This window comes from Typopeltis vanoorti, chromosome 20, assembly GCF_054136105.1.
Source record: "Typopeltis vanoorti isolate ZY-2024b chromosome 20, IOZ_Tvanoo_1.0, whole genome shotgun sequence".
NCBI lineage: Eukaryota > Metazoa > Arthropoda > Arachnida > Uropygi > Thelyphonidae > Typopeltis > Typopeltis vanoorti.
This window is the reverse complement of record NC_143568.1, coordinates 88,413,262-88,440,611: the sequence shown is the minus strand read 5'-3', so window position 1 is coordinate 88,440,611 and position 27,350 is coordinate 88,413,262. Positions and strand designations below refer to the sequence as shown.

At 37.5% G+C, this 27,350-nt stretch overlaps 1 protein-coding gene across 1 annotated transcript in view; it reads right to left on the bottom strand.

Annotated features, from left to right (window-relative positions):
- LOC150095635 (dynein axonemal heavy chain 8-like) overlaps nucleotides 1–27,350 on the bottom strand; it is a 2,108,518-nt gene that overhangs the window by 1,147,739 nt on the left and 933,429 nt on the right. The window contains exon 43 of the mRNA XM_090409931.1: nucleotides 5,656–5,796. Coding sequence (XP_090266057.1) covers nucleotides 5,656–5,796 — 141 coding nt within the window. The remainder of the gene's footprint in view (nucleotides 1–5,655; nucleotides 5,797–27,350) is intronic.

Here is a 27,350-nt window from a genome sequence, read left to right as displayed (position 1 = left end):
CCATGTTCAGATGCATCCCATCTCTTGCATACAACTGTCTTTTCCCTTCAAACACACTCCAGACATCAACAAATTCCAGACCTCATTTTTTTTTTTTTTGCACATTCTTGCAATCATATCATTCGTTATCATCGCTCATCTACTTAACTGGTAATTGTGAAAACGAGGCAGTCCCATTGACACTTTTTCTCTTCACAATATCTAACAATGATCTTAAATCTCTTACTACCCGTTTATACCACCACTTAGATCATTTGTACCCACCATAACTATCATCTTGTCTGCATCATGCCCTCTCTTTATTGCTAAAGCCACTCTTTCTATTGTCCCACCAGCCCAGCACTCCTCAGACATATCGCTCTCCATACCCTTAATCATAGAATCACCATATATCTTACCACTCTTAACTTTATTCAAGTCCACACAAGCGTCACTCATGGACTCATTTTTTATGCTATTCAGCATGACTCTCCCAGTTTCATTACCCCCCCCCCCCACTCTCACGATATCTCATTTCTTCTAGACCTCTTGTGGTTTTATTTTGTTGACTCCCAATCACTTCCATACTATTTATTACTTCATCATTCACCAAAGACACCCATACGTAATCCTGTTCTAGTTACTTCAGCTAAAGTAATCTCTAAAGTCCTAATTTCTGTTTAATACATTAAACTCAGTTTTAACTTCCACTATCTCATTACTGAGCACTTCCAATTCCTCATGCAGAAGATGAAGGTCTATTTTCATTTTCATGAATTCTCGCCGAAGTTCTTCTGCTATGGTCCCAATGTCAGCTTCCATTCCTAAACACTCCAGCCTACCTCGACTCCAGCCTTCTCACATACGTCGACATTTTCATTCTTCTCATTTAGCAAGACTGACCACAGATCCTTCATATTCTTTGGTGCATACATGTAGCAGTTTCCACAACGCATCCATTGCGAAAAATCTAATGCTGAGCCAGCCTTTCGTGTAGGTGTAGAAGTCCTGCACGCCGCTGATGTACGTTTCTTGTTGGATGCCATCATTACATGTTGAAGTAGTGAAACAAATGGCAGCGCAAACACAATATATACAACACAGTTTCAAACAATGACACCACTGAAGGACACTTGGATCTAACTGATGCACAACTGCAGCACAATTTGGGACAAAAAGCCACACTATACTTAAATTTAAAAACACGTTTTCTAGCCTACCTAAACATGACCGCCACATTCACCAAGGACACTAGCGCCACCTTCTAAAGGAAGAAACCGATCTGTAGTGGCCCTTCCTATAATGTATATCAATTTACTAAGGTAATAGTAAAGGCAATTGATACTAAGGTAATTGATGTGAAGATATTAGACTCTATATACAAGTAGCCCAGTCATGTCATGAAGTGACTTCATATGGAAACTTTTTTTTATTAACACTTGGATAAAGGATGAAACCAAGAATATAATTTCTTGGCATCTTTAATTTATAGTATAACCAAGTGAAAAAACTTTCAACGATGTGTAATTTACATGATTTCATTTTCATCACATTCTCATTATATAAATTAAGTATATGCTAGGTACAGAAACAGTGACAATGCATTGATGTTTCCTTATATAAATGCCAGAAGTATCAGGAATAAAGAAGATGATTTAGTGGCATAATGTGAGATAAAGAATAAACCCAAGAATATAATTTCTTGACATCTTTAATTTATATCTGAAAAGAATATCTATCAATGATAGATCTGTCAAATTAGTATTTCTGTTAGGAGAGGCTGGAGGTAAATGTCAGTCCAGAGAGAGAAATTTGATTCTGTCTATGATTTGATTATTACTGGGCATAAGGGAAGCTGATGTCAGATTGCATTTGTGGGAGAAAAAGGCAAGACTGCATTTTGGTGGCGTTGCAAATGATCAGGTTATCCTCTCCTGCTGAAGAATAGTATGGAGATTAATATTTAAGGCATTGATTGCAGATGATTTTGAAGCTTGGACTTGGAAAGTGTGCACTGCACAGTTTTTTCAAATGAGCAGGGTGGCAGGGTGTCCTATCATCAGGAAAATTGTGGAGGATTATTCATATAGCAGAGAGTATGTCATTTGTGTATAGGAGAAAGAAGGTAGGTGAGGAAACAGAGCCAGGAGACAAGGCACTCCTGCACTGATGGCAAAACTTGAAGAGTGGGCACCATCAATTATGGCAAGAAGTGTGCTACCAGAGAGAATGCTGGCAAATCATATACAGAGGTTGTTATGTAGACTAATGAATGTAGTTTGCTTGGCAGACCTTGATTCTTAATAAGATCAAAAGCCGTGGAAATGTCAAGAGGGTTGCACATGTTTTTCTAAACTCTTCCATGCCAGAAGGGGGTCGATGATGTAGGTGGTAGATATAGATTGGTAAAATCCAAACTGATAGTAGCCGCTGATTAACTGATAGGCTAGTGAAGAAGATGAATGCTGATAACATTCTCCATTATTTTGGAGAGGACTGAGATGATGGTGATCAGTCAGTAGTTTGATAACAGGCATTTATCTTCCTTTTTAGGACAGACTGGATACATATTTGCTCCTATGAATCAAGATAGGAGCCATTTGAGTATAGAAGATTGTAAAGATAAGGAACGACTGGTGTTACAAATGGAGAGATGCTACTGGGACAGTCTTCTGATATCTCTTGGCCAAAAACACACAGGAGACTCATATTGCTTGGTATCTCATATGGTGAAAGCCTTGGTTATTTATTCTGGAACTGGAAAAAAAGAGTGATGCTAGTAGGTAAGCTTTTTCTTTCGGTGCTGGAATACTGGGGCCATCTGGATGAAAGAGAGGCAGAAGCACAGCTAAACACGAGTTATGTTCCATGGCCTCTGCAAGCCACTACAGTTTAAATTTGGATAAAAGGCCAGTTTTCTGTCATTTGCCTTTATGAAGTGAGATTTGAATTTGCTGATGGATGATTTGCATTGTGTGCTCCAGTATAGCATGAGGCTTGCCTCAACCTATGCTGAAGCAGTCAATAGCTCTTGTTGCGAGTGACCAGTGGTAACCCGTATTTTTTTTTTTTTTTTTTTTAAACGGCTTTGCTGTATGTTCTGTTGAACCAGGAAGCTAAAGGTGGATGAGAGTTTTTGGTAGAATAGGGAATAAAAACCTTCACACCAGTATAAATAATTTCTATAACCCGTTCAGGAGAAGCGTATGAATCAGAAGAATACTCAGCTTATGGTGAGAAAGAGCAGACGTTCCTGAGTTCACCTGCTAAATTTGTAGACACAAAGGACCAGAGATTGGGAGTGACTAGAGGGAAAGTATTCTGTGAGAGAACAAACTTGCACAAGATTGTGATTTGTGTTACTATAAAAGATTACCTGTACAGTGTATCGGGAAGGAAAACTAATTAAAAACAGATCAAGGTAGAGTGAAAGGAGAGTTATCAGAATTTCAAGCAGGTAGTGCCTCCATAGTGCAATTGGAAGAACAATGGTGCATTATGCCCTTCAATGGAAAAAAGGCCTAAGTTCAATTCTTGTCGTGATGGGAGGAATCTTATTATAGGTTTTTTCAATTGAAGGTGAGTTAGCCAATCTCATACGGAGGTAGCAGGGGTTTTTTTCTTCCAAAAACTAAGGTTTTTCATCCCACATATGGACAAATCAGCCTTGAGAACACATGAAATTTACAGATAAAAAATACTAGTGGTGGTGGTGGGCAGTAGATGATGATGATGGTAGGGGTTACTCTACAACACGAGAGTTGTAGAGTAAGTGACTTCCCTCAATGAGTCTTTGGACTCCTTGGAGGTATCATGGAGTAATAGTAATAGTAAATGGTTGACATTAAGATACTATGTAAGGCAAAAATGTTTGCATCACTGTCTTGGTTTGAGGTATTGGGAAAAGGGAGCCAGATGGAGTTGTGCACATTAAGATCACCTGCGAAGATGACTTCAGTATTTGGATAGTTGAAATGCAGAAGGTTGAGTTTCATACATATGAAGGAAGAGATAAGAATGGTTTACAGAAATTGGACAGTGATAAATACAGCAGATGAATGCCATGGAATGAGACAGTTAAGCTTTGAGCCATAGGAGGTCAAAAGCATGTAATTCTAAATTAGGCCTTCTCTGACAGGTAATGTCAGTTCTCATAAAGGCACAGGTGTGTAACCCTTATTGCAAAATGAATCATGAGGTGTCTAAATTGGACATTGGTTGATGTAGTTACAATTCGGTTTTCGGTCAAGACCAGGAGGTCAGGTCTGCATGTCTATAAGTGAGGATGATGTATGTCATGTGTTTATTTTATGGATGCTGTTAAAGTGGATGTGAAAGTGAAGTTTTTTAGGTGTTTTGGCATGTTTTGTATATTGTGTCTGGTTTGGCATTTTCTTTGAGAATGGTTTTCAAGAAAGATTTGTACCAGTCACAGTAAAAATGTCACTGTTTTTTATATGTTGTCTTTATGATTCTTAGGTGAATGGATAGATTAGGGAAATGCAATGTGAAGTGATAGGCTCTGGGACATGATACTGATGTATAGAGTGCCAAATTTCTTTCTATAATGTGGCTGTGACAGTGCTACCACTTAACCATTAACTGGGCCCTACAAGGCACTACTAGCAGAATATGTGGCAGTGGAATTATGTGTCAGCTGATCAGGAAACCTTCTGACTCATTACTGACATATTCAAGCCCATATACTATCTGGCTGCTGCCATCCTGTGGAACCACAATTTTTATTACTGTACTCCCAAAATGGAGGAGGTTTGAGGTCTCTAAGCTAAATATGTTTGGCAAAATAGCTAAATAAATTATTATCGATCGATGATATCAATGAACTGAGAAGACGCTGATGATACTTTTTCTTTAGCATTTCAAGGACGCCCTGGTCCATCAACTGACAAACAGCAGTTATATTGGGTGGTAAAAATAAAGCTTTGATGTCTCCATCTGTGAGTTCATCATTGGCAGGATGCGAAGGTGCGTTGTCAAGAAGTAGCACAACTTTTCTCAGCAAATTGTTGGCTTTCAAATGTTTTTCTACAGTCGGTACTAATTGTTTTGGAACCAGGTTTTAAAAATTTCTGAATTCATCCATGCTTTCTTTTGAGGTGTGTAATATAGCGGTAGTGATTCCTGATTTTTCAGTTTTTTAAAAGCTTTAGGTTTCTTTGATTTTCCTATTAACAAAGAGGAAAATCCGCACTTTACATGTCTCAATTTGTGTTATGCACACGGCACGTAGGAGGATTGTAGCAGATGCCTGCTTGCAACGCCTTGACAAAGTAAATTACAGTGCATATTCCTCATTTTATCATGGAGAATTACTGTATTATTATAATTCTCCGTGATAAAATCCAGGCTCCAGATAGTATGGAGGCCAGATAGTCGAGAGTCTACTGTACTTCTTTTAATGCTATCACTTATAGAAACTTGTTTATTATCCATATTGCAGTCTGTCTTATAGAAGTAAAATGTAGGTATATTATCCATCTTCTCTGCTTAGTGCCATTAGTGGATAACTAAAGCATTATGAATATTACTAATAATTAACAGTACTTCACTTGTTCTTTCAACATCAATTATAAAAACTGTGACCTCTGCCTATTTCTGCAATGTTGAATATACACAAGTTAAGGTCAAAAAAGAATAATAAAACTTTATAGTTACCTGTCGAATGTAATTGCATTCTAACAGATTCATTTTTGGATGCAAAGATGTTAAAACATGGCGAGACAGATCATCAAATATTTTATCAAATAAACCTCGAAGCGTGCTTGTTTCATTCTTAGTACGTGAAAGAAACCAACCCTACGGTAAAATATTAAAAAATAAAAATAAATAAAAAAATATAAATATATATATAGACACACACACACACAGAGATAGATATACTTATATATATATATATATATATTATTGTTCATAATTTTACTCAGTAGAAAATGTATATGTAAAAATGAATTTAAATGACTCTATACCGAGAAAGAAAAGTTAACGTTAAGATACGAGTAGTTTCGTTGAAAATTCAACTTCTTCAGGTATCACAGGCAAAGAATTAAATAAAAAATAACAGAGACATGATAAAATACATTAACAGATCTAGTATAAAACACACAAGTACATTTAAAAACAGGAATGCATGCTTGAGTTCCAAATGAAGTTGACTATGTGTGCGAGCTGACACGAGTGCAAAAGAAATTCATTCAAAGTTCATAAAAGTTTATGGGCACCCTTCTTCTTTTTTGACAATTAAGAAATGGGCTGATGAGTTTAAATGTGGCTGTACCAGCCTTAAAGATGATCCACATGAAGGACATCCAAAAAGTGTAACAACACCAGAACTCATTGATCAAATGCACAATGTGGTATTGGATGACCAGTGAGTCAAAATGTGTGAAATTGCTGAAACTATAGGCATTTCAAAAGAATGTGTAGGATATATTTTGCATGAAGAATTGCAAATGAAAAAGCTTTGCACAAGATGGGTGCCATGCTTGCTCACAATTAATAAGATATAAGATATAGGAGGAACTCCTTACATTGTGATGACTGCAGCAGTCTCATGAAGTATTTATACAAGTTACACAAGCTGAATAGTGCTTGGGGTGTTTTAACAAGAATAAAACTGCAGGCATAGACTTCTGTGGCTAATTTGTTCAAAAGACATATTTCGGTGATTACACCACATTTTTTATTATTCAGTTATACAATATACTGAAATAATAGTTCCCGACAAGTTTCGTAAATCATAGGATTTACATCTTCAGGGGTAAATAGTATAACTTAAAGTTTAAACAAGAGAAATTAATAAATACAAATCATAACCATTTGGCTATTCATAAACTCAAATAACAGAATGCAGATATAAAACGTTATTAACATTGAACAATACTGGACGATGTCACATGTTCTTGTTTTCGTTCATACAGTCCGAGCTCAGATTGAGGTAGATTTTTTATTTGAGCTGATGGAGAATTAAATCTTCATTTTTATTGCATTGGGTTGGGTTTTTCAGCATATTAGCAGCTTCTTTAAATTTTCTTAAATAGCTGTTGTTTTCTATGTATGACATCATCATTTTTTGTTAGAGTACATCGTGTCCACTGGAAGTGGTATGGAAAGTAAGACCACTTTTTGTTCTCTTTTGTATTGTATGTCTTTTTGGTGTACAGCCATGTGTATTTCTCCAGATCTTCCTGACTGTCCTACGTAGTAAATCCCGCAAGAGCAATGGATTTTGTAGACTCCTGGTTTTTTAAGAGGATGATGAGGTGGTTTTGGTGAATGTAGGAATCTTGAGATTTTTTCCATAGGAAGGAAAGCTACTTTTATGTTGTGTTTGTTCATTAATTTGGATAGCTTATCTGTAACATTTTTGATATAAGGAAGTGAGATTGCATTTTTGTAATCCTATTTTATTGTGTTGTTAGTTGGAAGCATTTTAATTTTAATGCCTCCAACTAACAACACAATAAAATATTGTGTTGTTAGTTGGAGGCATTAAAATTACAAAAATAGATTACAAAAACGCAATCTTGTTTCCTTATATCAAAAATGTTACAGATAAGCTAGCCAAATTAATGAACAAACACAATGTAAAAGTAGCCTTCCTTCCTATGGAAAAAATCTCAACATCCCTACATTCACCAAAACCACCTCATCATCCTCTTAAAAAACCAGGAGCTTATAAAATCCATTGCTTTTGCAGGATTTGCTATGTAGGACAGACAGGACGCATGGCAGAACACCAAAAAGACATACAATACAAAAGAGAACAAAAAGCGGGTCTTGCTTTCCATACCACTTCCACTGGGCATGATGTACTCAGGCAAAAAACGATGATGTCATACATAGAAAACAACAGCTATATAAGAAAATTTAAAGACGCTGCTAATATGCTGAAAAACCCAACCCAATACAATAAAAATCATGGTTTAATTCTCCATCAGCTCTAATACAAAATCTACCTCAATCTGAGCTCAGACTGTATGAACAAGAACACATGACATCGTCCAGTATTGTTCAACGTCAATGTTTTATATCTGCATTCTGTTATTTGAGTTTATGAATAGCCAGACGGTTATGATTTGTATCTATTTCTCTTGTTTAAATTTTAAGTTATACTATTTACCCCTGAAGATGTAAATCCTACAATTTACAAAACTTGTTGGGAACTATTATTTCAGTATATTGTATAACTGAATAATAAAAAATGTGGTGTAATCACCAAAATATGTCTTAAGAATAAAACTGATTTTGTGCATTGATTTATTACTATGGATGAGACTTGGATTCACCAATACACACCAGAATCCAAACAGCAGTCAAAACAGTGGACAGAAGCCGGTTGTTCAGTGAGAAATAAGACAAAGTCGATTCCATCAGCAGGAAAGGTAATGGCATCAGTGTTTTGGGATTCCAAGGGTATTTTGTTTATTAATTATCTTCAAGAGTAAAACAATAATTGGGGAATATTAATCCGATCTTTTAACCAGACTAGACAGAAAAATTTGTGAGAAAAGACCCAGCCTGCAGAAGAAAAAATCATCTTTCATCAGGCCAATGCACCTGCTAACAAAGGTGTTTTGGAAATGGGAAAATTAAGGGATCTGCACTATGAAATGTTGGAACGTCCACTCTATTTCTCCAGATATGGCTCCTTCTGACTTCTATCTCTTCCCAAATCTAAAACTCTTATTCCTTGCTGGTCAGCATTTTTCTTAGAATCAAGAAATGATTGCAGCTGTAGAGGGGTATTTTTCAGATCTTACTGAGAACCACTACAGGGACGGGATAATGGTGTGGGAGCACTGCTGTAATAAATGTATTAGTCTTAAGGGAGATTATGTTTAAAAATAAAAATAATTTTGAAATTATAAATTTTTTTTTTCGTTGTTAGGCCGAGAACTTTTCAGATCAACCTCGTATGGCATCCACCTTAATAAGATATAAGATATGGGAGGACCCCCTTACACAGTGATGACTACAGCAGTCTTATGAAGTATTTATACAAGTTACACAAGCGTACAATAGCAATCAATCAGAATTTTGGACTATTCTTCCTGTAGGCATGTAATGAGGTTCTGGACTCCTGTGAGGTAGACCTCCCTAGGCTTTTCACCTGATGCTCCAGTTCATCCCACAAATGTTCAAGTGTGGTTATTTCATATACACAAATGACAAAGTTAAAGCAGCAGCCTTATGACATGGTGATTTGTCTTGTTGAAAGAAACAATGGTCAATTCCATAGAAATGCCACAAAGTCAGAAGCACTGCATTGTCCAGAATGTTCAGCTACCTCTTGGAGTTCAATGTTTATGGCACCACAAACTGAGGTCCAAGACCAAACCAGGACAGTGCTATCACACCACCACCTCTGAATTTCATGGTTCCAGTTGCACACTCTGGTAAGAGACATTCACTAGGAATCCGTCACACCACCTGTCCATTTGCATGGGAGAAGGAGTACCGGAATTTGTTTGCTCTATAACACAGCTTTCTAAGCTTCCATGTCCCACTGTATACTCCTGAGACCACTGAAGACAATGCTGCATGCTGGTTCAAGTAATGCGGGACTTGCATAGTCCCATTTGATTCTGGGTTCTGAATATTTTTGTGTTGCATAGTCCCATTTGATTCCTGTCTCATTCATTGCATGGAACTCCATATTCAAAGTGTAGGCTGATGAATTGCAGTTTTTACATATTATCCTTCATAGCACCCTATGGTCATGTTTCATTAGTGTAGTGGGGCATCCACTTTGGGTAGCACTTGGAGTTGACTCTGAGTGCTTCCATCTCAGTACGAAATCACTGACTGTTAATCTGGAATGGCCCAATTTGTTGAATTAATAAGTCTGCAACAAGACATCCTATAACAATGCCTCTTTCAAACTCCATCAGTTCCCTTCTCACAGCCATTTCACCTGAACACAACTGCACTGACTTGGAAGCATCAAATTCCTTCAATTTATACTGGAAACAACATGTGACTCATTACATGGCACAAAGCACCTTGACCACGGGAGTGTCCATTGATTTCTTTCTACACAGTATATATAATAAAACAGACTATTTATAATTCCAAGGATATCCACCAATTGGTGAAAGGGACCATGAGGTGATTACCTGGGTGGTTTCCAGCAGTGCAAGGACCCCTGTGAAAAAAGGGTATATGTGGAACTACAAGGGGGGTGATTATGAAGAGCTCAGGAGACAGCTTGCAGGTGTAGCATGCAATGAGGAGTTAGCTGGAAAAGTGATCAATGCAGCTTGGGGGATTTTCAAAAATTCTTTGGTAGATGCAATGTCTAAATGTATACCACAGGTGAGAAGGTTAAATAAGGTAGGTGTGAGATGAATGAATAAAGAGATTAAGCATGCGATACAGAGAAAAAGGACATTGTGGAGGTAGAATAAGAGAAGTGGAAGTAACCAATTTCATGAGGTCTACAAAGACCAGGCAAGGAGGGTGACTTGGTTGGTGAGAGTAGCTAAACAGACGTATGAACAGCAGTTAGCTAATGAAGCCAAAAAGAATCCTAGGGAGTTCTTTCGATATGTAGCCAGCAAAAGAAAGAATGATCATGGAAGGATGACATTGATTAGAGGAAATGGTATAAAGACAGCTGATGCAGAATGTGTGGTGGAGATACTTAATGAGCAGTTCATAAAGATCTTTCAATCTTGTGAATGTGACTTCATGGAGAGATTGAGAGCAGCTGATGATGGGGAGGAGAGACTGAATATAAGTGAGCAAGAGGTCTTTGGGGAGTTGAGTAAACTAGATATAAATAAGGCTGTGGGACCTGATAATATATCACCACGTATTCTGAAGGAATGTGCCAGAGAGTTGACACCTGCTTGACATATTTTTTAATACGAGTCTTGAACTTGGTCAAGTTCCTAAAGAGTGGAAGGAGGGCAAGATTGTGCCACTTCATAAAGGAGGTGATCAAACTCAAGCATCAAACTATAAGCCTATCTGTGTGGCTGTGGGACCTGATAATATATCACCACGTATTCTGAAGGAATGTGCCAGAGAGTTGACACCTGCTTGACATATTTTTTTTAATACGAGTCTTGAACTTGGTCAAGTTCCTAAAGAGTGGAAGGAGGGCAAGATTGTGCCACTTCATAAAGGAGGTGATCAAACTCAAGCATCAAACTATAAGCCTATCTGTGTGTCAGGTGTTGTGGTTAAGTTGTTGGAGAAGCTTGTGAGAACTAGGATCCAGAGTTGGGTTGACAACAATGGTATAATGTTTGATGGACAGCATGGATTTGCTAAAGGGAGGTCATGTTTTAGTAATCTACTTACTTATTACAATAAGGTGACTGCTTCCTTGGACAGAGGAGAAGGATACACAGTAATATACTTGGATTTCACAAAAGCTTTTGATAGAGTACCTCATGATAAGTTGACAGTCAAGCTAGAGCAGATGGGGTTGGATATTAGGTTAGTGCATTGGATTGGAGACTGGCTATCTGGTAGGTATCAACAAATTGTGTATGGGGTAGCGATATCCAGGAAAAGGAAAGTCACTAGTGGAGTGCCTCAGGGATCTGTTTTAGGGCCATTACTATTTAACTTGTATATTAATGATATTGGCGAACATTTAGATGGAGATATTCAGTTGTTTGCAGATGATGCAAAGTTGGGACGAACCATAAAGAGTAGTGAAGATGTTGTGGCCTTGCAAGAAGACTTGAATAAATTGAGTGATTGGGCAAGCAAATGGGGGATGTGAGTTCAATGTTGCAAAATGTAAGGTTTTAAAATTTGAAAAACAAAGATGGGATGCAGAATTTATGCGTGGTGAGAATATACTGTTAGAAGTAGAGGAAATAAGAGATCTGTGGGTGATAGTGGGTAAGGATCTAAAATTTAGGGAACACATCGCCAAAATTGTGAAGACAACACAAAGTCTTCTGGGAATGATGCGGAGGACACTGACATGTAGAAGTAGGGAGATTCTTTTTCCGTTGTATAAGGCTTTGATTAGGCCACACATGAACTATTGTGCCCAGAATTGGTCACCGGGTTTTCAGAAGGATGAAGAGATGTTGGAAAGGGTTCAAAGGAGACTGAGTAAGGCAGTTTCTGACCTCTGGAATATTGGGTATGAGGAAAGACTGAGAAGATGTAATTTTCAGAGTCTTGTGGAGAGAAGGAAGAGGGGGGATATGATAAGGGGAATATTACAAGTTGGTAAGGGGGTGTTATTAGATGATGGTGGAGTAGTTCTACAGAGAATAGTGGGAGTTCAGATGAGAACCAGAGGTCATCCCTGGAAACCGTATAAAGAAGGTGTGAGTAGGGGGGTGAGAGGCAGGTTTTTTTCGTACAGAGTTGTGAATGATTGGAATGCCTTGCCTCAGAGTGTAGTGTCTGCAAGGTTTTTGAGTGTGTTTAAGACACGGTACGAGGAGATGTGTGTGTGATAAAAGGACCTCCCAGATGAGTCTATGACTCCATGAGGTCTTGTTTAATAATAATAATAATATATATTTTCACTTAAACCATAATTCAAAATGATGGTACAACATGATGGAATTTCATGCTGGCTAGGGCATCCCCTGGTTAAATGAGGACCCTGTTATTTTTGTCAGGAGACCAAGGAGAAAACAGACAAAAGTCAGCTACTGGACAAATCCAAACTCAACATCAGCAGAGATCAAGATTGGCACCATCAACATAAGACACATCAATGAAAAAGAAATGGAACTGGTAGAAGAATTAAGTAAGTAATGGATTGATGTCATAGGTGTTGCCAAAACAAAGAAGACAAAAACGGACAAGATCTTTCTTAGCGACAAATACGTTATATTCAGGAAATAACAGTCATGAAAAAGAAAGTAGTGCTATAATAATAAATACTGAATATCTGGATAATCTTCTTGAATGACAGGTAATAACAAGAAGAGTGATGTGGGTTAATATAAGAATGGGAAACCAGAAAATTAGATTTATTTGTGTTTATGGTCCCACAGAAGGTTCTAGTAAGGAAGAAGTGGAGAAATTTTTCGAGGTATTAGAGAAGGCAGCTGACACAACAAAAAAGGAAAGTTGGTCCTTGTTGGAGATCTAAACAATATAGTAGAAAATGATTACCAGACCGATAAGAATGTTATGGGAAAATTTAAAATAGCTAATAACAACGATAAGTATCTGCTAGATTTCTGCACAGGATATTGACTAGCTATTACACAAACAATGTTCCACCATAAAAATGAGCACAAATTCACATGGAGAGAAGAAGCAAGGAATAAGAAAATTCTTATTGACAATGTTATTGTTGAGATGATGTTTTCCTATTGCTTCAGGACACAAGAGTATACAGAGGAGTTGAAATAAGAAGTGATCATCATTTAGTGTTGAGTAGGATAAAATTGAACTTCATACTGAAAAGAAGGGGGAGTAAAAAATGTATTATTATTATTATTATTATTATTTCGGGCAACTCCAGGAGTCCTTAGACTCATCGAGGGAGGCCCTAAACATTATGTCCACACAACTATGCGATTACATTCTCACAGTATCTATCATATCTTGCCTTGAACTCGTTCACTGTCATAGCACCCACAACAGACTCTGGCAGCTTATTCCACTCATTTACCACTCTAAAAGTAAAGAACCCAGCTCTAACACCCCTGCTAACCACACTCTTGCCCAGCTTCCATAGGTGTCCCCTAGTTCTCCCACCACCAGTCCTGATCTCAAAAATATCATCTGAATTAATCCTATAGAATCCATTTAGCAATTTGAATGTCTCAATCATATCTCCCCTTTTCCGCCTATCAACTAGTTTCTGCAACCCACAAATCTTCAACCTGTTCTCATATGGTTCATTCCATAGACCTGTTATCATCTTTGTCACTCACCTCTGGATCCTCTCCACCTCCTCCCCATCAAGAAGGAACCGAGGTGACCAAATCTGGGCACAGTAGTCGAGATGAGGTCTTATCAAGGTTCAGTACAGAGGTACAATAACTTGCTTGTCTCTGCTCTTCAAGGTATTTTTCAACATCCAAGTGAGTTGATGAGCTGATTTAGCTACTTTTGCAAGGTGCCCCCTAAACTTCATCTCCCTATCCACCAACACTCCCAAGTCCCTGGCCTTATTAATCTCTTGGAGTACAGTTCCACCAATGTGGTATACTGCTGCTAATCTTTTCACCCCAAAATGCATACTTTACATTTTGTTACGTTAAATTGACATCCATTCTCCTTAGCCCAGAACTCCAATCAATTGAAGTCATCCTGCAAGACTTTGACATCTTCTGCATTCACTATTGCCCTACCCAACTTTGCATCATCAGCGAACAAATGAATTGTTCCACTTAGATCCTTCCCTATATCGTTAATGAACAGATTAAACAGCAGTGGTCCAAGAACAGAACCCTGCGGCACACCACTAGTCACAGGCCCTCTTTTGGACTCTACTCCTGAAGAAACTACTCTTTGATATCTCTCCATCAACCAACCACCTATCCATCTCACCAACCCTATATCCATTACCATATGTTGTAGTTTACGGATTAGTATTCCGTGTGGTATCCTGTCAAACGCCTTTGCCAGGTCCAGCAGTATCACTGTAAACCCATTTCCCTTATCCAGTTCAGCCATCAGCTTGTTATAAAACTTGAGCAAGTTACTGAAGCATGATCTACCCTTCACAAAGCCATGCTGTCCCCTGTACAGTATCTCATTTTCATCAATCCATTCCTGTATTTTTCGCATGACTACTTTCTCCAAGACCTTGACAATGACTCCTGATATGCTGATTGGTCGGTAATTTGTAACCGTAGTCTTGGATCCTCCTTTATGCAGTGAAACTATTTTCCCCTCTTTCCACACCTTCGGGACTAAACCAGACCTGAGACTCAGATTAAACAACATGGTCAAGGGCACTGATAATTCCTTAGCAGCTTCGCGCAAGACCCGTGCCGGTATACCATCCAATCCCACAGATGTGTTCACATTAAGGTTCTGTAATAGACTAGTCACCTCCACTTCATTCATCACTATTCCCATATAAACTAATGGTTCCTTCATTTTTTCAATGTCACCACCTGGATGATATGCTTTTGCAAAGTGCACGCTCAGTAACTCCACTATATCGACTGATTCAGTGACCTCCTTACCATCGACATTGCTTAAAATCATTTTGCCGTGTACAGTTTTTTTCTTACTTGCAGCATACTGAAAGAACTGCTTGGGATTCTCTTTTGTTTGCATAGCTAGTTTCCTTTCATAATCCGCTTTTGCTTTTTTTTACCACACTCATTACTTTTCTGGCCTGCACTTTATACCGTTCGTGTGCCTGCAGGTCACCCCTTTCTTTAAATTCCCTCCACAGTTGTTTCTTTTTTTGCAGCTCAAGCTTAATGGTGTTATTCATCCATTTAACCCCTACTTGTTTTACTATTCGGACCCTAGGTATACAATCAGCCATAACCTCCTGTAAATGCTCCTTAACCACTTCCCATGCTCTATCGACGTCCAGCCCTTGCAGTTGTGCATGCCATGACACTGATCCAAGCAATCTCCTAAGCTTGTCATACTTGCCAGCATGGTAATTCCACATATACCCTGTCTTAATCGAAAATTCCACAGCTTTAGCCACCTCCCAGGTCAAGACCTTATGATCACTCTCACCAATAGGTGGCAACATGGTCATATTCATTACAGTCAAATTCTCAGATGCTATTACCAGGTCAAGCACTCTCACACCCCTAGTATTTTCAATTACATGCTGTCTCAGATAGTTATCCCTTAATAATTGTATAAAATCCATTTCCTTCCTCATATATGTCTTCTCCTCCTTCCAATCAATGTTACCATAGTTGAAATTCCCCATAATAATTACCCTCCTTCCACTCATTTCATCAATTTCCCTATGCATACTATCTCCACCATCTATTCCATCACCTGGTCTATAGCAGCACAAAACTGTATATTTTAATTTGCCAGTCTCAATCTCACACCAAATAGCCTCAAATGAGCTCCTTTCACTATCCTGCGATACAACTTCAATTCTCCTCGGCTGCAGTTCATCAGCTATCATCAATACCCCTCCCCCCATTTTATTCTCTCTGTCCCTCCTAAACACACTGTAACCTACACATTCTATCCCACTAACTATATCATCTCCCGTCAGCCATGTTTCACTAATGCCAATAACCTGTGGCCAGGAAGAGCCAATCAAGGCCAAAAATTCTTCCTTCTTGTTCCTAATACTCCTGGCATTAGTATACATGAAATGCAGTGATCCCTTAGTCCCACCCCTATATCGATGCGTTATTCTAAACGACCCATTCCCATTTTTTGTCCTTAGTGCTGGCTCGGGTACATTATATACATTCTTACACTCATCTGTCTCACTGATGTCTGCATATCCATTCCCCCCCCTCCTTGGTAGTTCTAGTTTCTCTGGTTTTGCACATCCATTTTCACTTCATTCAGCAACACTCTTTCCAGTCTCCACACACCAAGTCCATTCAAATGCAGGCCATCCATCTTGTATAAGTCCTTTCGCCCTTCAAACTCATTCCACACGTCCACGAATTCCACACCACACCGTATGCATAACCTGCGCATATTGTCATTTGCGATTATGGCCCTCCTTCTAAACTCCTCTCTGTCATACCGTGGCAACAGACTAACCATTCTAACTCTGTCACTCTTTTCTTTCGCTACCTTTAACAATACTTTCAAGTCCTCTCTCATAAAAAATTTATCACCTTTCAATTCATTCGTACCCGCCACAATTATTAATTCTTTCACCTTCTGTTTTTGTACTCTAATACTCACACTTACATCCTTAAATTTTGCACCCGGTAAGTACGATTTAGTCACACTGCCATCTATCACCCCTCTTAATAACGAGTCACCATAAAACACTCTTTCCTTCATTTCAGAAACTCTCCCATTCTTACGCTGTTTATTTACGTTAGCCGAATCACTCTGGAAAGAGTTTTGCAGGTGCTCTAATTGCCGCTGCGCATTTTGTATCACAGCACGCAACCTAGCGATCTCACTTCCTACAAATAATTCCTCATTATTTTTATCATTTAAACCATTTTCTCTCTCTGTATGGTTGCTTTCACTCTTTCTTAGATCATCGCTCTCATTGCCATTTTGTACATCGCAATTCACTCAAGCCACTATTTTCACTCACATTCTGGCAATTCTGGCTTTCTTCAACCATAACTTCTCACAACCTGACACATACTTCAACTCCTCACTTTGCTTACACTTTCTGCACATTCTCCCACCACTATCACTTTCAATCCAAATTCCAGCCTCATTCGGGAATGCATACATCCCACACACATCACATTGGACAAACTCTCTCACATTACAGTTTTTGAACAATGGCGTCGTATATTTGGATGCCATTATCTTACGTCGCATTGGCGCCATATTCAAATCTATGAAATGTAATGTTATATACTAAATTAAATAACGGAATTCACACCAAAATCCCACAGACACAACAAGCTACCATAATTAGGCAATATTACGTTATGATTTTAACCTATATTCTAATTTTTACTCAAAATTATACTTAGCTTTCAGGAGGTCTCTGAAAACACAACCATCTGTCTGGCCCTCTAGTGGGCTCACGCAAAGTTGAACAGCTATCAGATGTTAACTATAGACTCAAATACACAAACATTCAAGAAAAACTGGAAGAGTGTGAAAACAAGAATCAAACCATGGAGATTCAGTGGCAAACTGTAAAGAAAACTTCAGCTGATTTTGCCAGAGAGGCATGTGATGAGGTAATCTGCAAGAATAGAAAAATCAGAACTCCTTGATGGACTTAAGGAAGTTAAAGAGGCAGTCAAGGAAAAGAAGAAACCATATTGGAAGTTCCTGGCAAGTAAGTCAGCTTGTGCCCTTAGAGAATAAAGCCAAGCACTATGTAAAAGTAGCTAAACAAAAATCATAGGAAGACTTTTGTAAGAACATAGAAAATACATAATCAGGAAGGTGGTAAAATATTCTGGAGGATATTCAAAAGCTCGGAAATGGGAGAATGAGCACTGTAAAAGGAATTAGAGATGATAAAGGAAATATGAAAACTGAAGATAAAGGATATATGAAAACTCAGGATAAAGATATTCTTGATACACGGAGTAATCTATGAGATAATTACTTGAAACAGCACATAACTGAAGACACACGTGGTTTGAGAGTGTTGGACCAGGTTTTTGGTTCAGAGGATATATGCATAAGTAAGGTGTCCTCGTTACCACCAAATGGTGAGAGCAATCATGTGGTATTGACTTGGGAGGTTGCAAAATTAGTGTATTTCTCTCTTAAGAAGGGGTATATACAAAACTACAGGTTAGGCAATTATAACAAGCTTCGGAGTGAGCTTGCAACTGTCCCATGGCAGAACATATTGCAGGGGAAAGATGTTAGCAGTGCATGGGATAAAATCAATAGGTATCTGAGGAAGGCAATATCAGATTGTGTCCCCATGATCAGAAAGACAAACAAGTTGGACATTAGATGGATGAGCAGTAGTAGTATCAAACTTGATCGACAAAAATAGAAAATGTTATGGAGAATTTACAAGGAGAAAGGTGATCAGTACACCCATGAGCAATTTAAGGCTCAAGCTAGGAAGGTTACCAGCATAGTAAGAAAAGCTAAATCAGATTATGAGAAGACCTTAGCCAATGAGATCAAGAGTAATCCCAATGAGTTCTTCCGCTATGTGGCAAGTAAAAGGAAGAATGACTTCGGAAGGATAACTTTAGTGGGTGCTGATGGCTTTGAGGTGACAAAATCTGATGTAATAGTCGAGTTACTGAGTGATCACTTCTCAAAAGTCTATCACTCTAGTAAGGATATCTCTGTACCTGTAGCAATAACTAATGTGAGAATTGAAGTTATGAAATCATAGGTATTTAATATATTGCAAAATTTAAATGTAAACACTGCTGTACGTTTAGATGGAATATCAGCTTGGGTGTTGAGTGTACAGTTGAATGTGCAAAGGAATTGTCAACGCCTCTGACTTGGTTATTTAATTTAAGTTTGAACTCTGATATGATCCCTAGGGAGTGAAAGGAAGGCAAAGTAGTTACTTTGCATAAAGGTGGCTCTAAAACTGCAGTAGTTAATTGCAGACCAATCACCATCTCAGGAGTGGTGGTAAAAGCATTGGAAAAGTTGGTTAAAGACAAAATTCAGGAATGGGTGGATATGATACTCTACAGGGACCAACATGGTTTTGTTAAAGGTCGATTCTGCCTTAGCAATCTATTAACTTTTTATAATAGAATGACATCTGAGTTAGATAAAGTAAATGGCTACACAGTGGTACTTCTGGATTTTGCTAAGGCTTTTGACAGGATACCCCATGGAACACTGTTACGGAAATTGGAGCAGATGAGAATGGATACTAAATTGGTGATATGGATAGGAGAATGGTTCAGGTAGAGATACCAGAACGTGGTGTATGGAGGAGCCGAGTCCAGGATGAGGCAGGTGATCAGTGGTGTGCCTCAGGGCTCTGTGCTTGGGCCATTGTTGTTTAATTTGTACATAAATGATAAAATGGCTTAAAGGGATATATTCAGTTGTTTGCTGATGATGCTGTTGGATCCTACTTCTTCTCAATCTATACTTTGGATACGACATGATTACTATTATGATGTTCTTAACTAATTGATAAGTTGTAAGTTGATTTCTAACTCAAATATAAAGAAAATTTATATTTAAAGACTGCGCCACTTTATATTTGAATTAGTTCAAGAATTGAAGATAAACCAACTCTCAACTACCCTTCCTTTATATGTTGTTATTATATACACTGGTCGAGTATATTTGACTTAATTCTCCCGCTTTGGTTCGAATATTTTATGAATGGTGCAGTTAAAGAGATTCAGGCAAAATACAACCTTGATTAACAAAAACAAACATTTAATTTTAAAATCACAAATTTTACACTTAAGTTTAAATCAGTAATTAAGATATCACAAACATTTTAACTTCTCTGATAAGTACAATCATACAAACTCAGACAATGGTAAATCTGAAATCTGTTATCTCTAGTACAGTCTTCTTGCACTTCCTTAAGTTCCAAATACAATAAAATTTGCAGTAGCACACCTCTTCACAAACAAACACTTTTAATTTTACACTTCAGTTAATTCTCACCAATAGTTACTGTTATTATAAGGAAATTCTAGGATAAAACTACACACTTCTCTGTATAGAAATATTAATGGTTGGAATAATCTCACCGATAATCTTTTTTCTTCATCTACTTATACGTAAACACTTTTTATAACTGTAAACACTTTGAATAGTATACGGCACTCATTAAATAAATCTTCTAAGCAATAACTGAATTAATCGTCGGTCACTATACACATAAACAAACGTACTTGCATGAAATACTACCGATCACTTATGAATTAAGGCAATACACAATAATTTCTTAACTTGAGGTTTTTATATGCACAGCTGTTCATCCTTCCTGCATTCATTTAATTCTTTAGGCAATATATTTCTAAGCACAGCTAATGGTAAACTTCAATTTTACAGCCTCTACTATTCGCTAATAACTCTGTACTTTGCTTCAAGGTTCTGTATGAGTCTTGACAGACTTTATGTCTTAGAAAGGACCTCCCTCGATGAGTCTTTTGACTCCTTGGAGGCCTGAATAATAATAATAATATGTCTTTGAAAGGTCGGCCCTGAAATCGAAACTCAACTCAAATATCGCTAGTCTATTTAGTAGTCACTTAGCTGTGTTCCGTAGCTATAATTGTTATTCTACAATTTATTAGCTAACCGCCTCTCGACTAGTAAACTTTATTAGCTGCTTGAGTGACTTGCCGACTCACTATTATCGCACTGTGATTCCTGAATGCCGAATGCTCCAATTCCAACCTAATGCCAATCCTCTCCTTTCTCTCTCTAATCTATCTCTCCTCCTATTTTCAGCATTCTTCCCTTTTTATATATATCCTTCCCGCCTAAATTATTCTCCTGATTTCTTTCTGAAACTCTTTTCCATAAACCTTCTCCTCACGTGGTGTTCCAAAACTCGCACTCGCTTACTTACATGCGTCTCCATGACAACAAAACAATAAAATTGAGCTATTGCATAACATTAAATTTCTACAATAGGAATAAACAGAGAATATTTACATTTCAATTAATGCGCAGTTAAATTATCAAATAAAAGTTCTTGTAATATTAATATAGTAATAAATAAAAAAGTTTAATAATATTTAATTCAGTCTTTTCATTATTAATACATATATCTTTGATTGATTAATTAAATATTAGATAAAATTAAAGTAGTTATATGAATATTAAATTATAAAATAAGTTATTTACATTAAATAATATTTACAAGTCTAGCCTTTGTGATGGAAGATCATGTTGGATTCTGAAGCAAATAATAATTACTTAAATCTCTCTCTCTCTATATATATATATTCAGAATCCAACAATGCAAAGCTGAGTAGTGCAATAAAAAATCAAGCTGATGTTGAGAGTTTGCAGGATGATTTAAATAAGCGCAAAACGGGCAAAAGGTAATGGATGTCAGTTCAATGTGAAAAAGTGAAAAGTTATGCATTTTGGGATTAAAAGATTACCAGATGTGTACTACACTGATGGAACAGTACTCCAAGAGACTGATGAGGATAGGGACTTAGGGGTGTTGGTAGATAGGGAGATGAAGTTCAGGGGACACAATGCTAAGGTGTTGAAGATTGCACATAGGATTACTTGGTTATTGAGGAACACACTAACATCCAGAGATAAAGATGTTATTATTCCTTTTATAAGTATCAATTGGAAGTATCAACACTTTATAAAGCGTTGATACATCCACATTTGGATTACTGTGCCCAGGTCTGGTCACCTGGATTCCTTGCAGATGAGGAGGTTGTGGAGAGGGTTCAGAGGAGAGTGACTAAGTTGGTGAGTGATGTAAAAAATGCTCCCTACATTGATAAACTGAGAGTTTGTGGATTGCAGAGGTTGGTTGATAAGCAGAGAAGAGGGGATATGCTAGAAACATTTAAATTACTAAAAGGTTTTTATAAGATTCAGGGGAAATGTTTAGCTGTGTGATGGTGATGGGAGAACAAGAGGACATCCCTGGAAATTAAGGAAAAGTGTGGTTAACAAGGGTGTGAGAACGAGATTTTTCGCCTGGAGGGTGGTGAATGAGTGGAATGCATTGTCTGATTCAGTTGTGAGTTCTTCTTCTGTAAATGAATTCAAGAAAAGATGTGATAGATATTGTTTTGATAGTTTGGGTCTACGATGAGTCTACTGACTCCATGGAGATACCCATAATAATAATAATAATTATTATTATTATTATTATTATGAAATATTGCTAAATGAAACAAACAATGATATAATGTTGGTAGAAAACATTCGACATGAATATCATTTGGAATATCTATCTGTACTTGAAATAGAAAAAGCTATCACAAATGTAAAATGTGGAAAGGCAGCTAGAATAGATAATATTCAACCAGAAACGCTAAAAAATGACGGTATAAAAGTTTTACAGTGGCTACCCTGCATAATTCAGATAGCTTGGTCAGAGGATCAGTTCCATTTGATTGGAGTAGACTGCACATAAGTAGTCAACTGCAAAAAAAAAAAAGAGGAATAAAGCTCAATGTGAGAATTACAGAGGAATTTCTCTACTTAGTGTCCCTGAGATTAATGCAAGTATTCTTGAGAAATGGCTAAAAAAATGTTGAGAAGAAGCTTGGAGAAGAACAAGCTGAGTTCGGGCCAAAACGGAGGTTGTTAGAATCAGATTTTCACTTTAACACAAGTAGTGGAGAAGTCCTGGGAATATGGCAGCAATTGAGACAGTATACCCAAAAGTAATTGGAATAAGTGAAACTTGGTTGTCTGAGGAGGGTGTGATATAGGGAATAGAATTAGAAGGATATATAATTTTCTGGAAGGATAGAGATGTGAAAAGAGGTGGGGAAGTGCTGTTAATGATTGAAGAGGAATTGTGTGCAAAGTTGATGGTGCATGCACAGATTTTGAATCTGTGTGTTTTACATTTAACAACTTCGCATAAAAAAAAAACAGTTTGGTACATCTGATAGGATGCTGTTATAGGCCAGGTTTAGTCAAATTAGTTGGGCATGTAAAAAGAAGATGATCCTGATGCGAGACTATAATTACAGGAATATAGACTGGAAGGAGGAGATAGTATATGGGAACAGGAAGAGCGAGTTTGTGGAATTTCTGAGAGATAAGTAACTTAAGCAGCATGTAATTGTAGCAACAAGAGGCTTTAATGTTTTGGATTTGGTGATAACTTCACAAGGTGCTGGGGTAATGCGGTGTTGACACTGTCGCCAGTTGGTGAGAGTGATCATGAGGTACTTGTTTGGAAAGTGATGAAACAAGAAAAGGTCACTGCCAAAAATAGGTACATGTGGAAGTATAAAGCAGGTGATTATAGGAAGCTCCGAAGTCAGTTAGCATCAGTAACGTTGGGTAGATGAGCTGAGTGAAAAAAAGATGTTGAAAATGCAAGGAAGCTCAAAAAGGCAGTATCTGACAAAAGCAATGTATGACTGCATACCGGGTTAAGCGAATAAATAGAGTGGGAGTGAAATGGGTGAATACCGAAATCAAGCAAGCTATGCTGCAAGAGAAAATATTATGGAGGAGGTACAAGGTGGTGATCAGATTCATGAAGGGTATAAGGTGCAGGCTACAAAGGTGATGAGCATGGTAAAGAAAGAAAAGGTGTAGCATGAGAGGAGATTGGCTGGTCAGGCCAAGGTGAACTTGAGGGAATTTTTCTGCTACATGGCAAGCAAGAGGAAGAATAATTATGGCAGACTAACATTGGTGGATAGTCATGGCAGTAGACTAACAGCTGCAAAGGATATAGTGGAATTATTGAATGAGCACTTTATCAGCGTATATGATGCTGGTATAAATTATCTGGTACAATATATAGAAGAGAGGAAAGTATTAGGAGAACATTGGTGGATAGTCATGGCAGTAGACTAACAGCTGCAAAGGATATAGTGGAATTATTGAATGAGCACTTTATCAGCGTATATGATGCTGGTATAAATTATCTGGTACAATATATAGAAGAGAGGAAAGTATTAGGAGAACTGAAAGTGAAAGAAACAGAGAAGTATCAGAGTTTGGTAGGGATAAATGTGAATAAGGCTGTGGGAATGGATGATATTTCACCACATATGCTTAAGGAATGTGCACCACAATTGGTTTCGCCCTTGACCTGGTTATTTAATGAAAGTCTTGCAGTGGTTAGGGTTCCTAAGGAGTGGAAAGAAGGCAAAATAGTACCACTTCACAAGCATGGTTCTAAGACAGACATCTCCAAATATAGGCCAGTCTGTATAACTGCAGTTGTGGTCAAGGTGTTGGAAAGATTAATAAGGAATAGAATACAGAATTGGGTTGATAGCCATGGCATCCTTTATGAAGGTCATCATGGATTTGTAAAGGGTAGGTTCTGTTTCATTAATTTACTTGCATTTTATGATAAGGTGACAAGTGTGTTAGATAAGGGAGAATCATATACAGTGATATTCTTAGACTTTGTAAAAAGCGTTTGATAGTTTGATAAGTTGGTGTACAAGCTACCGAGGATGGGAATTGATGGGAATAGATGGATCAGAGAGAGATTGGCTCTGAATGATACCAGCAGGTTGTGTATGATGGAGCAGTGTCTCAAAAAAGAAGGATGACTGGTGGCATGTCCAAGGGTTCTGTTCTTGGGACCCTGCTGTTTAACTTGTTTCTAAACGATATATCATGTAGACTGACTGGGGATCTTCAGCTATTTGCTGATGATGCAAAGTTGGGGAGAATTATAAGTAGAACTGATTATGCTGAATCTCTTCAGGAAGATTTAAATAGACTTTTTACTTGGACAAAAGAGTGAGGTCGTGGTTTTAATATCATTTTGGAATGCAGAAATATGAGGCTGTGTACTATATCGATGGTGCCATACTGCAAGTAATGGATGAGATTCAAAATTTGGAGTGATGGTTGACAATAGACTGAAGTGTAGAGGGCATATTTGCAAGTGTCGCACATCGTAGTGCTGCTATGATAAGAAGTACTCTAACATTCAAGGATAAGGAAGTGGTTGTGCCACTGAATAAGGCACTGGTTAGACCACACTTTGACTACTGTGCTCAGATCTGGTCACCTGGTTTTCAATGTGATGTGGAGACATTGGAGGGAGTCCAGAGACAAGTGACTGAGACAATATCAGGAGTTTGAAATGCTGGCTATGGAGAGAGGTAGAAGAGATATGGATTGCATAGGTTTAGTGGATTGGAGGAAGAGAGGTGATATGATAGAGACGTGTAAGTTAGTGAGAGGATTTTATCAGATTAATCCAGAGGGGATTATAAAAAGAGTAGAAGGTGAGAGAGGGAGAACTAGGGGTCATTCCTGGAAGTTATGTAAAAGTGTGGTGAAATAGGGTGTGAGTAGCAGATTTTTTACATGGAGAATTGTCAGTGAATGGAATGCATTACCAGAATGCATTGTTAATGCAAGGAGTCTTAAGGACTTTAAGATTCTATATGATAAATATGTTGTCAGTTGAATGAATCTCCCACGATGAGTCTGTCGACTCGATGGAGGTTGTAATAATAATAGTAATAGTAATATAACAAGGATTTATATTTAAGATTTGTTGATTTGGAGAAGGCATATGACAACGTGGCAAGAGGAAATCTCTCCAAAATGTTCCAGTTATATGGTGTAAATGGGACATTACATCAAGTAACACAATGAGTTGTAAATCATGTTAAAGATACCAAGCAATTTTAAACCTGGTTTTACTCCATTTTTTCCAAGTAAGCAAACAGACAAAATGTCAAGTTTGCGCCTGCAATTTATGCAAGACTAGCTGATCCCACAGGTAGTGCAAGACCAAGGCAACTCATGGTAAAAGTGGAGCAAGCTCTGATCACTAAATCAGTAGTTAGAATGGAAAGGGGTATAGGAAGATGGTTTGATGTTAAATTAGGTATGCAACAAGGGTATATTATCTCCATAATTATTCTTCATCTATATGGATCACATTATGAAGTCATCAGCCTCAAGTTATCTATGTGTGAAATTACTTCATGCGCAAGCTTTGTTTGCTTACACTTGGATAAAGGATTAAACCAAGAATATAATTTCTTGGCATCTTTAATTTATAGTATAACCAAGTGGAAAAATTTCAAAAAAATTCAGCATTATGAAGGAAAGTGGTATTAATCCTGATATCAAAATTGGATATGTTAATCTCAACTCTTTACTTTATGCAGATGATGTTATACTTTTAAATAAATCCAGGACAAGTTTAAAGGATTCCCTGGTGAAATTGAATAACTGCTGTAATAAATTTAGTATGAAATTAGCATTAAAAAGACAAAGACAATGAAAATAGGCAGAAACATTCAAAACATAAATTGCATCTTGAATGTAGAACCCAAAGAACAAGTAACAATTTCTGCAATTTAGGCACAGTATTTAGTGAAGATGGCAAATTAAATTTGGAAAGAGAGAGCAGAACTGGTATGTCAGGAAGTCATATGACAATAGAGAGATTAGTCGAAACACTAAATTAGCTGTATAGAAGAAAGTGTTCAAACCAATTTTAATTTATGGTTAGAAAGAAAACTCTTGATTAAATACTGGAGATCACAGATATGAGAATCCTGAGAAAGATTAGGGACTGAACAGATGGCACCAACGCAGTATATTAAAAACAAGGATGTTAAGAAAGAACTTGATATTGTTAGGATTCAGGAATGTGTTAGCACAGCTAATCTCAGGTGGTATGGCCACTGGGTGAGGAAAGATTAACTAAACAAATGTTCTTTGCCAGGATAGCAGGAAACAGACCCAGAGGAAGACCAAGATGTACATGGATTGATACAGTAAAAAGTACCTTAGAAGACAGAAATATAAGATGTGATAATTGTTGGAAGTGTTTTCATTTGGTTATACTATAAATTAAAGATGCCAAGAAATTCTTGTTTTAATCCTTTATCGAAATGTAAGCAAATAAACATGGAACTACATATCTTTAGCTTAACGTATAGACTGCAACTGTTTGTGGGTCAATTTTTGAACGTAAGCAAATAAAGTTTGCGACTGAAGTATTTTCAGGACAAGACAACTTGTATATCGAGGCTAATGACATCGCATCACTTGCCTTAGTATCCCATAATACAAAGCAAACCAAACATATAATTTAAATATCTGATAATATTGGCTAATCTAGAAGAAAACTGTTAATAGGAAGAGTCATGGAAGAACATGGTGGTATTTTTGAGCTGTGC